The sequence below is a fragment of the Hippoglossus hippoglossus genome, chromosome 21 (assembly GCF_009819705.1).
Source record: "Hippoglossus hippoglossus isolate fHipHip1 chromosome 21, fHipHip1.pri, whole genome shotgun sequence".
Taxonomy (NCBI): Eukaryota; Metazoa; Chordata; class Actinopteri; order Pleuronectiformes; family Pleuronectidae; genus Hippoglossus; species Hippoglossus hippoglossus.
Genome location: NC_047171.1, coordinates 5523235 through 5539310, shown reverse-complemented (window position 1 = coordinate 5539310; position 16076 = coordinate 5523235). Strand labels below are relative to the sequence as shown.

Here is a 16076-nt window from a genome sequence, read left to right as displayed (position 1 = left end):
GTGGTTGAACTTGAACACTTTCTAACACAGACCTAGAAACAGAGAGAAGCTGCTTTTCAGAAAATGCTCTGAGCTGCAGAATCTCCTAAGAAGAGGTTTTGGTGATAAGAGCCGACGCTGGTGACGATGTGCTGTAAACAAAAACACTGTGATCTCCACAGCGGAGTTAAGACGTTACTCCCTGAGTGGAGAATCTCCTGCTGCGGTGTTCATGTGTGAAAGACGACCTCCGGAGAAAGTCTGTGGGCATCCTCTGGAGTTCATGTCTGAAAACTTCTAGAGCGAGAGAGAGGACCGAGCTGCAGCCGTTGTTATGACCAGTGTATTTTTTATTCATGACATTTCTTCCTCTCTGTCTCTGTCCCCCCCGCAGCTGTCCTCCATGCTGCGGATCAAGGTGCTCAAGCCCAGCTCGTACCACGAAGCCAAGGAGGCGGCCACAGAGTACCACTCTGCCAAGCTGGCTCTCATCAAGGCCTTCCACAAGGCCGGCCTGGGGGCGTGGGTCAAAAAGCCCATCGAGCAAGACCAGTTCAGCCTCGGCTCCTGAGGGAGTCAAGGGACCAAGGGATTCCTAACACCCCCTCCCCGATCTGTGCCCCCCCTGACCCAGGCCTGAAAGCAAGAGAGCCCCTTATTAACAGCCAGCCCACACAGACACTTACCTCCGTCCCACGTGTCAGCGCACGTGCACTTTGTACTTGTGGAAATAAACGGGCGTAGTTTCACAAGCCATCCATAGCTACTCATCTCTCATTCCTCCGAGGACTCGAGCCTCGGCCACGTCTTCTCCTTTTATTTGTACGATTTTTAACCGATGGTGTTTTTTCATCTGCTCATTTTATGTTTTTAAAACTGGAAAAATCATGGTTTTTACTCCGCTCAGTCGTTTTATGTTTCCCACAGAAGTCGTGTTTTACAAGTTGAAAATTATAAAGTCTTATGTCTATTTTCTTGATCAGTGATTGTAGCCAGTTTAGGGTGAAATGTAGCCTAGAGACACAGGGTCTTTGTCAAGTAAAACCAACGTTTATGGACCTAAAACAAATAATCTCTCTATATGTATACTTGCTAAAATTTACTTTAATTTAAAGATGCGTAAAATCTTCAGGATGTAAATCTAGTGCTGAAAAGAAACAGAAGTTAAAAATAGTTAAACAAAACATTTAATGTGTGTTATTTGGGTCCGTTGCTTAGATGAGACTACATGTTGTCGGCCCCTGTATTAAAGAAACTAATGTTGAAATGCTGTGGCCCTGTTTGATTCACTGACTGGAAAAGGAAACTCAGCGCAGGGCAGGCGACGCAGCAGTTAAGTGAACGCATGATGATTTCTGTCTTCATTCATCCAATCCTTCCATTCATAAGTTATTTTATCTCATCTCTCATTTCATTCTTGAACACTTCGGGGGGGCTCATGTGGACTCCCCCCCTCCCCTCGCCTGGGTCTCGGGACAAGCTTCGGGAGGTGCTGCACGTTGTATTTGACTTCTTTTTTTGTTTTTTTCTTGATCTAAGCCATGGCTTTGCATGGGAACTGAACTGGGAGGCCTGCAGAGCAGAACACGCGCGGTGGAGGCGCCGCGTGCATCCATCAGTGAATGATTTTTTTTGAATGAATGCCAGCATCTTCCTCCACAGGCAGCTTTGAATCTTTGTCTCTGTTTTCTAGATTTTTCGTGTGTTTTGTCTGTTTCTTTTCGGGGGGGAGGGGACAGGGACCGTGTTGTTGTTGTTTTTGTTTTTTTTCTTAAGACGGGGCATTTGAGGACAGGAGATATTACTGCAGTAGACATAGTGATAGAATAAACAGACCTCTCTCACCTTGTAACTACTTTGTGGAAGGGACCCACGATAGCTGTCAGCTCAACTGTAGGCGGACTGGTCCACTGTGTGTGCCACATGCAGTTCTGTATATGAAGTTCACATTAGGCCAGTCTGTAGTGATGCAAACACACTGTAACCCCCTCACCTGGAGGAGCAGTGGAGCACCACGCTGTCCCAGGTCCCCCCCCCCTTGTTGCCTAAACAACCAAACCGTCTCGCAGTGTGATGTCATCTCCGTCCTCCTTCTCTTCTTCTCCACAAACACGTTAGTTTCCAGAGGAGCCCCTTTTGTGATTTTTGACGCCTGCACGAGTGCACAAAGCTCCAAGTAGTGAATCCCTATTCCGACCTGTAGGGAAATGTATGTTTGCGTGTGTGTGTGTGTGTGTGTGTGTGTGTCTGTGCAGAATCTCTACGTGTGTGCTCAGGCGTACTCTGTGGAATCTTCACCAAAGATGATGATGTCCATGTGTGTTTCTATCCCAGTGTTTTCCTTTCCAAGATGTACACGTTCTGTTTCTTCTTCGGGACTCAACCCTCTGCTGTTTGTAAATCCACCAAACAAATGTATTTTTTTGATTTGTACAGAAACAGTGTATTTAATTCAAAGTGTGGGGGGGAGGGGGGGGGGGGGGGGTGACTGAAATGTCAGGCGTCTTTAGTGCACCTGTTGCCAACGTGTGTATATTGTGACCTGCGACCATTATCGCTGCAGTATCGCAGTTTTGTGTATATAAGGAACAACAATGACAAAATCTTCTTCCTGTACAATCGACTCACCCCCCCCCCCCCCCCCCCCCACTGTTTCTTTTTCCCCTCAAACTGTTTTCTGACGATGTTCATGCTCCTGCGTACGTGTTAGCGATTCTGTGTGACTCACTGGGCACCGTTGAGCAAGGCACTAACACTGCCGGGCTTTCATCCCAAATTGTAGCCACCCATGTTTGAAGAAAAAAAACAAAACAAAAAAAAAGAAGTATCTATATATATATATGCATTGTAAGGTGCCTCAGCTAAAAGTGGCATCCACCAGCCGGCACGTGTGATGTCATTTCTGTACCTTGTTCTCTCACCTCCTGTGTATTTGGTTGTGGTATGAGTCCGTGTTAGAGAAGAAGATGAAGAGGAGAATCTGACGTGATTGACTTGAAGAAAAACAAAACCCTGAGCGCAGTGGGACCCCGGTGCCCCCCTGACAAATAGACCCAGACCAAAGTCACAAGCAATACTCCTGATGTCTCCCCCTCATGTCAGCCCATCGCAAACAGGAGTCTGAACTAAGTCCCCCCCCCACAACCCCCAGTCTCTGTCTCCTGTTCTATTCTCTCCACAAAGCTGTCTGAGGTATTTTTATACATATATGCATATATATATGTACATTTCCCTCCCTAAAGGACTGCCTGCTTCCAAGTTTTCTTTTACTTTTGACTGCACTAAAGATGTCAACTGATGATGTCATGATGAAAAAACCGTCCCCGTTTCCGGATCGGATGGAAACTATCACAGCAAGAACTGAACTGCTTATGCTTAACCCCCTTTGTGAACCCTCGCTGATCAGTGACCCCTCTCCTCTCCGGCCCCGGCAGCCGTCGTCTGCAGGGGGCTTTATTATTTTTGTTGGTTTTTCATTTTTGTGTGGTGACTCCAGAGACGCTCGGGCAGCGTTCAGAGCCGGCCGCTCTCTCTCTCCCCCCCCCGTTCTCCCCCTGTCCAGTTGTCCGATGTGTGAAAAACTCTACACCAACGAAAAACCACAACCTTGCATGTACTACCAACACTGAAGCTGCACCTAGCATGATGACAAACTTTTAAAGGACTCGTGTAGAAAAAAAAAGATGAAAACAGCTAAAGATAGATATATAAAATGAACAAAAAAGAATAAAAGAGTTCTTAGTTTACTTTTGCACATGGCTGGGATTCTTTCTTACCAAGGCTTGAATGTTTCTGTCTTTGTGTTTGTTTGATTTTCGAGCATCAGGACGACTGTTTCCACGTTCAGTATATTTAAATATGTGTGCACTAAATTAAGAACATGCAGGAGGTCTACTCATTTTGGATTATCACACCTTAAATGTGGTTAGATTTTTCTTATAAACTTCAATACGAAGGTAAAAGCAAATGTGGAGCTTCGTCATCAGCATGCTTTCATAGGCGTTACCATAAGAACCACAGCTATGACAACAAGGAAGACTGTGAGCAGCGTCTGACGTCCTCAGTGGTGGAAAAAGTATTAATATATTTACTGAAGTACTAATAAAATAATATGGAAATATCTGGTTACAGCTGAAGGACCTGCATTTGAAATTATGCCTCAGCAAAAGTGCACATGTCGTACTACAACATCAAACTACATTTACTAGTTCTACCTCTGCTAGTAATAATGGATAGTAATAATAATTTCTTTATATCTTTATATCTAGCACTTCTGAAAACAAAGTGCATCATAAATTTAAAAAAACACAAGTGAACTAAAAATATATATAAAAAGATAAAGACACAGTCAAAAAAGAATAAATACAAGTTTAAAGTAAACTGATGATTTATTGGATAGTCTGAGGAAATTTGTGGATTTAACTGGTACTGCAGTGAATTGATTCAAATCAATCATGTCCAATAAAAATCATATGTCTGCACTTGCTAGTGTCAATAAACTGTTAATACAACATTTTCAGATTTTTTAATTAGCTCTGATCAGTTCTACCTCAGGCTTCAAATAGTTCTCGAAATGAATTATGTTTTACATTTAAAATCATAACCTGATAAGTAACTGTAGCTGTCAAATGCATGTATCGGAGTAACATCTCCTTCTATAAAGTACTATAAGTATAAAGACACATACAAGAGAAACATAACTTTTACTGAGTGTGGCACTAAATGGAATTAGATTAAAGAATAGTATGAATCAGAAGATGTGAGGAGAAAATTATAACTGAAGACAACGATGAAGGAAAGTCAAGCAGGACTGTTCACCACTGGATGTCCTTATAAACTGAATGGACCCAAAGGGAACCACACCTCGGCTCTGTGTGCGATGTACGTAAAGATGAAGGTTGCAGTAAACATGCATGTTGCACCCCACTGCTCATACGACACATAACTGAAAGTCTCCAGTATAAATTAACAATGTCTTCCAGGGACTGTTCAGCTCAAATCAAATCCATCCTTGACCTGTTTACCTGAAGTTTTCCATCCAGAAAATTTGTCCAACTGCAGAGTTGTCAAATGGAGCAGGAGGCAACTTTCTGCATCATCATCATCAACTGCATAATGATGTTTATTATCACCGTCTTCAGAGCCACGTGCATCTTTTGAGTAAAACACTTGGTTGTTAATCAATCAAACGAGTGATCATCCTGAAATAGATATTTATACATATATATTATGAATACATTTGTAGTACTTTTCATTTTCCAGGTTCAGTATAGAGTCGCTTGTTTTGTTTGCTGAGAGGAAAAAAATTCCGCAGACACAAATAGCAAACGTGTCAATCAGACTCAAGGTGAAGCTGGATTAGTCCGACAGGAGCGTCTCATGCATTTTACTGCCGCTTTTAATCTTGAGCTCACGCGGGAGGAAAGTCAGGTCATCAACTTTTCTGTGTGTGAGTGTGTGTGTGTGTTTGTTGTGGTGTGTGTGTACAGTAAGTTGTGTTTGTTTCCACACTTCACTTTTGAAGTTTGGTCAAGAAGGAGAAACTTCACAAACACAAAGATCTTCTAATTGTTTATTGATCTGAGAGAACATTTGTTCAGCTAAACATGGCTTCATGTTTTAATAAAGTTAACTCAGCCAACGATCACAGCCAAGCCTCCCGCCCACTGTGCATTAACCTTTAAGCGATCCTCACTCAGTCCCGACGTCTGAGACACGTCTGGAAGTTTGAACAGAAGCTGCAGAAAATCACAGGAGGAGCTTCCGGTCAACAGGGAATTCTTTGTCAAACGTCGGGAACGTGTGTGTGTGTGTCTGTGTGTGTTTAGCTTCCCAGCGGATTCTGCCATCAGATCAATAATAAATCACACATCACTGTTTGCTTTAAACACTGGAGCTCAGAACTGCACTCACATGATGAAAGCTCATGAAAAAGCACATTTAAAGTGTCTTGATGGGCGAACGCGGCCCAGACGGAGACGTGCGAGGAACTCTGCTCCTCTATAATTCATCAGACAGCTGCTGAGCTTTAACAGCCCGGCTGATGTTTACATAAGCAGTAAAAAAAAAAAATCACATCTATTAGGACACAAGCGCCGCAGTTCAGACCTGAACGCACTTTTAACCACTTTAGCCACATATATACGTCAGAGATGCTTTGTGTAAAGTGTCAGATATTTCAACAGCTTGAGCTTTAAGTCGGGTTATTCCTGCACACCAATTATATATTATTTTACCCTGATCTGATTGAAAGAGTGTGAATTGCCACAAACTGAGCAGGTGACATCCTTCAAATGGCAGCTGCTCAGTTTGTGGTACGTCATGCTGTGCTTTTCAACTTTAACACAGAGGCCCAACAGTTTCATATATGTCTGCATCAGTTTCTGAAGTTTTATTGTGCAGCCTTCACCTTGAGTCCAGCTCTGTAACCCTGCCTGTTTGGAACGTTCTGTTCTCCTGCTCTGTGTTAAAGCTCTGGAGATACTTCAGAATTATTCCTTGTTCTCTAATATACTGTCACTGCTGCTTCTCCACCATTGTCTTGTGCCCACATTATTATGACGATCAAAAAACAGACACAAATAATGTTCTATGAAGTTATAAAAACCTTTTAGACTTTCTAAAATGCATCATAAACACTGGTAAGTTCTCCTCTTTCCTTGCTGTGAGGTGACCGACATGTCTGCTATGCTGTGGGATGAGATAATGATCTGTGTTTCAGAACATGTTCAGTCTACACTGCAGTTTGTAAACTGATGGCGCCGTCATTATCATCCATTGGTATGTATGGAGGTCTGCAGGCAGCCCAATATAAGAAAATAAACTTCAGCTGCAGTGGAAGTTACATTAGATTTCTATCAGTTCTATCAAAACGAACGATTCCTCATCCTGCTCTGGTTTGATCTAAATAAAGCAAAGAGTCGCCCTTTGTGCCATAAAGTTGATTTTATTCAACCCTTGAGATTTTCATCAACTGCCAGCATGTTTAACTTTAATCTTGGTTTAATCGTTGGACTTTTGTATTGGCTTTAAGTTTCCTGCACACAGAAGATAATAAACTGCTCTTATTGATCCTTCCTGTATAAATAAAGGTTAATTCAATGAATGGGGTGAGAACAAAAATTGTTCCAATTTGATAGCAAGCAATACCAGGGCCACAATTATCAATAAACAGTTAATATATTATTATTATTATTAGTAGTAGTAGAAGTAGTAGTTGTAGTAGTCGGTAATAAAGCAGGTAAATACAGGACTTGATATGTTAATGAACACACAGTATCACAAGTATAAATCCTTTCGGTAACAATCAGTCCATTCCTGTGAAGTGCTTCATGACGGGTGTGAAACCTGTTTGATAAACATATTTTATTAATATATGAATATTTACATTATTAATACATCTCATTTGAATATGGGAGATTATATAAAAGCACAGCATCACTGTAAACAACCGCCTGATGCTTCAGTCTGAGTTAAACCACAACATACAGGGCTCTGTGTATAAACTGGAACTGGAACATGACCACATACAGTAGATTCTACTGAGTAGAAGATGGCGGCAGGACTGCCTGGCCCTCCTCTGCAGTGCGAGTGTGACAGCGAGGGCAGCGGCTTGTGCCCCTGAGAGAAATGACAAATCATTAGCTCTGGTCCAGAGGTAAATGGGAGCCGCACTCTTTCAAGGCCCACATTTCCATTTCAATTTTCTGCTCAGCAGAGTTGATGTATGTGGCGAAATCACACGGCAAGACCGGTCTCCACCTCGGCCCGGTCTAGCCTCCTGTTACCCGCTGGCGAGAGCTCTGTGACCTTGTGTCTCTCTCTGTCTCTGTCTCTGTCTCTCTCATGTGTGTGTGTGTGTGTCTGTGTGTGTGTGTGAGAGAGAGAGAGAGAGAGAGAGAGAGAGAGAGAGAGAGAGAGAGAGAATCATGTAATGGTCTCAAACCCATTGTCACTGAATCCAAGGTAAAGAGTAAAGTGAGGTTCATCTTTGGAGACGTGATTATTAACAGTGTAATTAAATCAATGTGTCCTCTGAGTGTGTGTGTGTGGGGGGGGGGGGGGGCATGTTGAATCTGAAGAACACGAACAACATGACCATCAGCTCATTTTATAACTACACAGTAACCACTGTTCACCTGGAGGAAGAAGGTAAACAATGTACTAGTACACAACATGATGATGTACTTATACTTAGGAACCATTTGTACATGGATACAAACCTCTGGACTAACAGATACTCACAGGTACAGAAGTGTGTGTGTGTGTGTGTGTGTGTGTGTGTGTGTGTGTGTGTGTGTGTGTGTGTGTGTGTGTGTGTGTGTGTGTGTGAGAGAGAGATAATGAGCTGCAGAGGCACAGACGGCGACAGATTCAGACCTCATGTCCGTTCAGTCACATCAATATAAAACAACACTGTTCAGCTGATGAAAATATGTTTTCCTTCCCCACGTAGGCAGTTAACTTTTTTATAAAAAACACGATTTCGAAACTGTTTTTATATTCGCAAGAAAAGTGAAGAAAAGTTTAAACGTGAAGAGGATTCAGGTGGTGAAAGAAAAACCCAACTGTGAAAAATAAGATGTACTCGGTCTTTAAACACGGACATTCCCACGGCTCCATTCATATTTAATGGTTTTGCAGTCGCAGTGATTTCTTTTCTCATCTTCACGTATCCATCCAATATCTCATCTTCTCCTGTAAGAGCCAATCAGCTGACACCGTCCACTGCAGGGCCCCTGTCCCCTTTCTGTCTCTTTCTTTTTATCTTAATTAAATTTCTCTGTATGAACACATTGGAGAGTCCCTTCACTTATTGGCAGTGACTGACTCGGGCCAACAGTACTGGACTTTAATCTGGTATTGACTGAGTTTTTTTTAAAACCAGCTAACAAGATGGACACTCCACCGCGGAAATTAATTGACTCAACATCCCCTGTCGGCTGGTAATTGCCGACTCGTCTCTTTGGAACCGTGGTCGTAGTGATACATTGTAAAGCGACTTTGAGGTAAAGCTAAGTGTCGCTGTGTGTGTGTGTGTGTGTGTGTGTCTGTGTGTGTGTGTGTGTGTGAGAGGAGTGTGTATAGGCTACGTATTGAGAAGACAGTGTCAAGAGGAGACGCTGATTGAGCTTATCTGTGAGCTCAGGCCTTCCCTTTGTCGGAGTGGCTCCTTTCTGACGACGACTCTTTGAACCTGACAGAATAATTAAAAAGGGAAAAGGAGGAAAAGCTGACATTTGCGTTTTGACCTTTTCGAGTTTGCGTGGCCAAAATTGCTCTCACTTTCCTCCACAGCACATTATAATATAATCCTGCCCCTGTGCGTGCGTGCGTGTGTGTGTGTGTGTGTGTGTGTGTGTGTGTGTGTGTGTGTGTGTGTGTGTGTGTGTGTGTGTGTGTGTGTGTCAAACTGTGCCTTTAAGAGTGCGCATGCGTTACGTGTACATAATGGTTCTATATGCAAACAGGCAGTGTGTGTTTATGAGTGTGTGGCAGAGAATAAAAGAATAGATTTATGGCACATTACCAGGCCGTCTCTTCATTAAGGAGCTGTTTCCCAGCGAGCAGCCTCTATTTGAATAGCGAAATTGTCCAAGCAGTGTGCAAACGACGACTAATAGCTGAGTGTCCTTGTCACAGACGGCCCCGCGGCCAAAGTCAAAGTGGAGATGTTGGCTGTGTGTGTGTGTGTGTGTGTGTGTGTGTGTGTGTGTGTGTGTGTGTGTGTGTGTGTGTGTGTGTGTGTGTGTGTGTGTGTGTGTGTCTGTGTGTGTGTGTGTGTGTGTGTGTGTGTGTTGTTCACGTGTGACTTCCCTTTGTGAAGAATAAAGAAAACCACAGCTTTAATAATTCGCTGGCAGGATGAAATGTATGGATCATTTTTACCTTTCGGTTTTTTATTTCAAATGTGTATTTTGGCTTCTTTAGAAAAATATACCTGCACATAGGCGCCTCTATGTGGGATCATATCCACCCAGGTGTTGAGATAGTGAGGTTGCAACCTGCTCTTTTTTCCTATTTCAGAACAACAATAACAAAATAACAGTAAAAAGAAAATCCTTTAATTTATTATTATTCCATTTGGTTTTTTTGCTTGAGTTCAACAACCAAGTGACAGCGTGTTGTTTCTTCAGCGGTACAGGGAGTGGCAGACAGATTTTATCTTCAGACAGGATTTACCTGATTAAACTAGAGGAATTCAGAGTGTGACATGAGTCCCTCTTATTTCTAAACAATCTTAGAGCTCTCCTATTAGATTTATTATTGTGTATTCAAACTGCTGATGGAAAAAAGCCCTTCGGCAGCAACAGGTAAATAACATTTAAAGTGTTACATTAAGTTATACATGACATTACTTCCAGTATTAAGATTAGTCTTTTATTCCTGTGTTTTCAGTTTTAATACTGGGCCCAACATTTTAATATATATTTGGATTAGTGTGGATGCTTTCTCAATGTTTTCCGATTTTTTGTTCAATAAAGTTTTAAAAGCTCCTGGTGAAAGCTGAATTCAGGAACTACAGTACATTATGTAGAAGGGCTGAAAAGCTGTGGGATCTCAGATGGTTCAGATCTACTTTTCACTCCTGAAATGTGAAGCTGACGTCCCACACAGATTCTCCCTCAGTCATCCAATATGTGGAGCCGCCTTCTGCAGGAGAGGTAACAATGTAACTCCATTTTCACAACGTACATTATCTCAAGGCACTTTTCACAGTAAAGTCGAGACCTTAAAAAAATTGAAGAGGAAACCAACAGTTCCTACAACGAGCAACGATGGAGAGAAACTTAACTCCGCTATATGAGGAGGAAATAGAGGAGAGAAGAGAGAAGAGAGAGTTGACAGTTAACAGTAAACAGTGTGTGTGTGTGTGTGTGTGTGTGTGTGTGTGTGTGTGTGTGTGTGTGTGTGTGTGTGTGTGTGTGTGCGCTATATTGCCACCAGTGACATTACTGCCAAACTTCTCTTGGTTTGTTTGTCATGTTTTTCATGTTTTTCCCCCAATTCTTCCTCCCATATTAAATCACTTGTAATCTCTTTTTTTTTGTCGTGTAATCCTGTGGATACTTTATATTCATAAAAACTCTATGACAGTGTTTTGGAGGCTTGAAATGTTTTGGAAAGTATTTTGGAGGCAGACTTTTCTCAAACAGCACCACAGTGACACAGACGGGGTATTGTCAGACCCGGGGTTTAGGAAATTCTGAGTAGAAAGCACATTAGTTATAAACCCTGGAGTATAAGCCTATGAAACACATTTCTCGAGGAAAGAGAAGGGTGTGTGTGTGTGTGTGTGTGTGTGTGTGTGTGTGTGTGTGTGTGTGTGTGTGTGTGTGTGGGAGTGGGGGGGGGGGGGGGGGGGGGGGGGGGGGGGGGGGGGGGGGTAAGTGGGGATGGGTGGTAGTTGCTAAATCTCGAGGGTTCCAGAGGAATCGTATTGGGTCCAACTGAAAGACAGATAACTGAAAGAAACACAGAAAAGAAAAGCAGGCAGACAATCGCTTCAGTTGTCAGTGCTGACTGTATGAAAGGAGGGAAATGCAATGGAGGAATGAATAATTTAGTCACTTCACAAAGATCAGTTTCTTCAGTAGTAGGAAAAATAATATTGAGCAATGAAAACTTGCTGACCCATTTTAAAATGTTTCTGTTTTTCTGAGTTTCTCCCGGGTTCAAAGAAATGCAAAGTGAGTGTGTTTCCAGGATGCATCTTATTATTAGTGATAATTAGTTCTGAGTGTTACGTTGAGGCTGTTGCCAGCTTGCAAAAAAAAAACACGACTTCCCCTGATTTATGTCTTTACCTTTCCACGTGTTTGTCTTTCAGGAGGTGAAGGCACGAGAGCCGCGGAGCCTCAACAATTAAAAACAAGCTCATTAATCCTTGACGTGACAGCAGAAACAACTGCATGGGAGCTATTTGTGGCGACTGCTGCTCGGTTCCATTCTGTCTCGAGCCCGAGTTGTTTTCAGACGGTGTTTTCTGCAGTTGTCAGGGAGGAGGAGGAGCGTTAAAGAGAAAACAGAGAAGCTGCAGAATTACCCAAAAGTCAAACTGCACCAATATGACGTCTGTCAAACTTCAGGAGGAAACACTCAGATCGATGATCACACAGTAAAATGATGTTGTACCGTGGTTACAGTGCAGATTGCATGTAGGAAAGTCATTATATATTATACCTGTGCAATGAATGTGATTAACCTACATGTTAGTTTTTAATAGGATTTCAGAGAAACAGTCAGACTGAATAAGACTTTGAACATCTGTGCTACACTGCCATCTAGTGGCAGAGACATCCTAATTTCTGTCAAACACTAATCATTCAAATTTCCAGTTACAATCCAATGGGATTAAATGATGTCCCTGTTGTTATCACATGCTGGACACTCAGCATTTTCAATGAAGTCCACTGAATGTTGCACGCAGATTCTCTGAGGTGACACTCAGGGTGGGTCGTCCACTTACCAAAAGGTCGGTGGTTTGAACCCGGGCTCCTCAGGGCCAGATACTGAACCCCAACTTTCCCTTAACAGTCGTCTGAATACTGTATAATGGAGAACATGCTGCACATAGCTGCACTGCATGAAGATGTTAGTGTGTGAATGTCCTGTAAAGAGCTTTGAGTGACAGTAAAAACTATAAAAAACTGTGTATGAAAATACAGACCATCATATTCTACCATTGAACCGGTTCGTTATGTTATTTTGTTCCAGCCTTTAAATGCAATAGAGAATGTTGTGTCATTGATTGAAAACTTGAAAATGTGTTTCTTAAATTTTACGAACTAGCGTCATAAAAACTAGCGTCTTAATGTGTTATAGGTGAAGCATCTTAATTCTTAAAAAGACTAAATATGTTTGCTTACACAATTCTCTTGGCACAATTACTTAAGTGTAAATAAAAAGGACACATCACTCGGTGATTGTTTACTGAGTTTTTATTGAGCTCTGAGCAGCTTGTAAACACTTGACCACTGAGCAGCAGCCCAGTTTGACTGGAGGCTGCAGAGGCGTCAGAGGGAGCCGGGCTACAGCTCAGCGTGCAGCAGGACTTTGGCTTTCTTCATGTTTTGGGCCACTGTTGAAAGAGAGAGAACAAATAAGAATAAAGGCCACGGCTGTCTTTCTTTAATGGAATGACTTATAAGTAAAGGCTACACAAGCTGTTGTTTTCACTCCGGGGCGCTCAGATCAGTTTTCTGACGTCTGCTGCACAGAGAATGAAAAGGTTTTGTTTTTATGGTTTTGTGTTGGATCAAACTGAATAATGGGACCAGTTCTACTGACACATGCTGGAAGCAGAGCTGCAGTTATTCTTAGGCACAGATGACGAAGGTATACATGCACATACATGAGTCAAAATGTTACATAATGAGATTAATACTTAATTTCTTTAATCTATGTTCCTATAGCAATGTTGATTAATGTTGTTTTAATTCCTGTCTGTTGGTTTGAAAGATTTAACGGATTTAACAGATCACCTCAAATATTTTTGTGATTCTGATCAGATCACTTTCAGTTTCTTTATCAATGGAAGATTTCTCAGTGAATAATCTTTATATTATGAATCTTCCTCATGGAAACAATATGTTTAGAGGACTAATTGTTGTTGTGTGTGTACAATTTGGTGCAGATCCAAGAAAATAATCTGGATCTAGTGAATTTAAATGTGGTTTCATAAGTGGACTATTGAACCTTGTGCTGTACTGAGAAACTTCTAGTTTCATGAGGTTTTAGGATCTGGTTGATTGAAATGATCTGTGGCTTTAAACCAAACTGCTTCCTCGATTCTGCATCGAACTTAACTCTTTCTACACAAATGGATGTGTCGAAAATTACGTTGTATTTCATCGAACTATTTTCAAATATTTTATTGAAGTAGTTAGAGAACTGTAGCTGTAAAAATTATCCCACCCGCTGAAACCTTAAACCCGTTAAAGTCTCTTACTAAGATGTAAATAAAGTCCATAAATAGAGTTTGTAGTTTCTGTCAAAATATGGAGGAAGTTGGTTTCAGCCTGTCCTCACACTAATGACAGGTTAGGATAAGTAGTTCTTCCTCCTTCCTCCCCCCAAAGTGTCATTGGATGCTCACTCACATAATTCCATGTCAGCGGGCTCGTACGTGTAGAGGCGGTTATCGTAATTTCCCACAAGGTTTTGGCGCACAGTCATGGATGGATCTGCACACACGCACACGCACGCACACACACACACACACACGCACACGCACTCACACACACACACACACACACACACACACACACACACACACACACACACAGTAGAAAGTTTAGTTGACTGCTCTTGTTTCTGTCTTTAAAAGCATTATGAAATTATGAAACTGACGGACAAACAGATGCTTATATGGTTACAAGTCTCCCAGCTCAAACAGAACATCAGGTACCAGTCCTCCCACACCCTCATTAACAACACTGCGCATGCTGAGTCCGTCAGCAGGTATCGATTTCACCATGTGATCAAACATGCTTGAATCCCTATTCTGCTAAAAGAAGAGAAAAAACTAACTGTGCCAAAGAAAATACTCAAAATCCGTCTTGGACCAAAACCCTGCAAACTTTTAAATATACACTTATTTAGTTTGAGCACAGAGGATACGAGAACAATACCCGAAATTTAAAATATTCAGAGGATATAGCAGCACTAAAACAACTCTCATTAAAACTTAAAGGATTATAAGAGGGAGAATATACTGTCAACTAACTAAAAAGCTTTGTAATAATATAAATATTTTACCAACGAAGAGAATTCTAGGAACATAGAAGCCATCGGGGGCCAGATTCAGGTCCTCAGTCTCCTCCTGTAAAAAAACACATCATATAAACAGCAGCAGTATAAAGTGCATATGAAGTATTAAGTGGATAATTATAGACACTATTCTTCTTTGCACATCATTTTAACCATTAATTATGTCTGTTATTGTTGGTGTCTCTAGTTTCTCTATCAGCTGTCTACTGTATTCCAGTGTAGAAGAGTTTCTCCGTATGTAATAGATCTTTATTTACCACCAAGTTGAGCATGATGAAGTTCAGTTTGGCCATTTTCTGGATGGACTTCTCCGCCACGAACGCCTTCTTCAGCGCTGCCGAGATAATTCTGTTTAGTTTCATTACAACAACATTAAAGCAAAGTAAAGTAGTCATGATCATATGTTCTAAAGAAACCGTGCCCCGAAGCATGGTTTAAATGAGTTGTGAACCAAACTCAGAAATGCTCAGTTCGCTCAGACGCTCAAAGACAGGCTGTAAAATGTCCTGCTCTTTGACTCAAACCTGCCTGATGTCAGACATGAAGGCCAGGCTCTCCTCTGTGGGTGGGCTGGCTGAGGTGTGTTCTCAGATCTTACAGGTGGAGACTTCCACTGAGGAACACCAGCTGAGTGATTTATGAATAAATTCGTGACAATTTCAGATCCCGCTCGGCAGGTATTGAAGAATGTGTCTGTTTTGTTCCCTGTGAAGACCAAGCCCAGGTGCGGATTAGCCGGCCGGGCCTATACTATTACATCCAGGCCCTTTTAATGAGGCAGAGTCGCTGCAGTGTACCTTCGCTGTACGGGCAGTCCTCTCGATGATGGATGACCATCAGCGGCTTCTTACTGTGAGAACAAAACCACAGAGTCACAACGTCCACACATTCCTCAGCACAATGCAACAGTGGGTGTGACAACATGAACCCTGAAGTGAGGAGGACGACGACAAGGAAAATAGAAAGATCATTCGCTGTATGGGACAGGAACAGGGTTTTATTCCATTAGAGGAGTATTACAGTGCTGTATTTCAACCTCAGTGTGAACCTGTGAGCCGTCTCATCATCCTCGTGGATGCATGGGTAGAATAATTATGGTGAAAATATACCCCAGCACACGGAATACATATTAATAGTATGTGGTTTACAATATTTACATACAGGCTATGCAAGAGGCATCTCACAATATGAGTTTTCATTTCAGGCTCAGAAATCTATCAATGAATCATCAAAAGTATCTTTAATTAGAGGGCAGTGTTTCCATCTCTTTCTGTCCCCCCCCCTATTGAAGATCCTGCTAAAATGAGAAATTAAAGGAGGAACAC

The 16076-nt window shown here is 41.9% G+C and overlaps 2 protein-coding genes across 5 annotated transcripts in view; one reads left to right on the top strand and one right to left on the bottom strand.

The window, feature by feature from the left end:
* adarb1b (adenosine deaminase RNA specific B1b) overlaps nucleotides 1-3725 on the top strand; it is a 110197-nt gene extending 106472 nt beyond the window's left edge. For all 3 annotated transcript variants that reach the window (XM_034575194.1, XM_034575193.1, XM_034575192.1), the window contains one exon: nucleotides 374-3725. In XM_034575194.1, coding sequence (XP_034431085.1) covers nucleotides 374-550 — 177 coding nt within the window. In that variant the 3' untranslated portion in view covers nucleotides 551-3725. The remainder of the gene's footprint in view (nucleotides 1-373) is intronic.
* Nucleotides 3726-12902: 9177 nt separating this feature from the next.
* agr1 (anterior gradient 1) overlaps nucleotides 12903-16076 on the bottom strand; it is a 4204-nt gene continuing 1030 nt past the window's right edge. The window contains exons 4-8 of one of the 2 annotated variants that reach the window (XM_034575191.1): nucleotides 15549-15614; nucleotides 15009-15085; nucleotides 14740-14803; nucleotides 14082-14165; nucleotides 12903-13060 (exon numbers count right to left, since the gene is read on the bottom strand). In XM_034575191.1, coding sequence (XP_034431082.1) covers nucleotides 13011-13060; nucleotides 14082-14165; nucleotides 14740-14803; nucleotides 15009-15085; nucleotides 15549-15614 — 341 coding nt within the window. In that variant the 3' untranslated portion in view covers nucleotides 12903-13010. The remainder of the gene's footprint in view (nucleotides 13061-14081; nucleotides 14166-14739; nucleotides 14804-15008; nucleotides 15086-15548; nucleotides 15615-16076) is intronic. The other variant, XM_034575190.1, reaches the window with a different exon arrangement.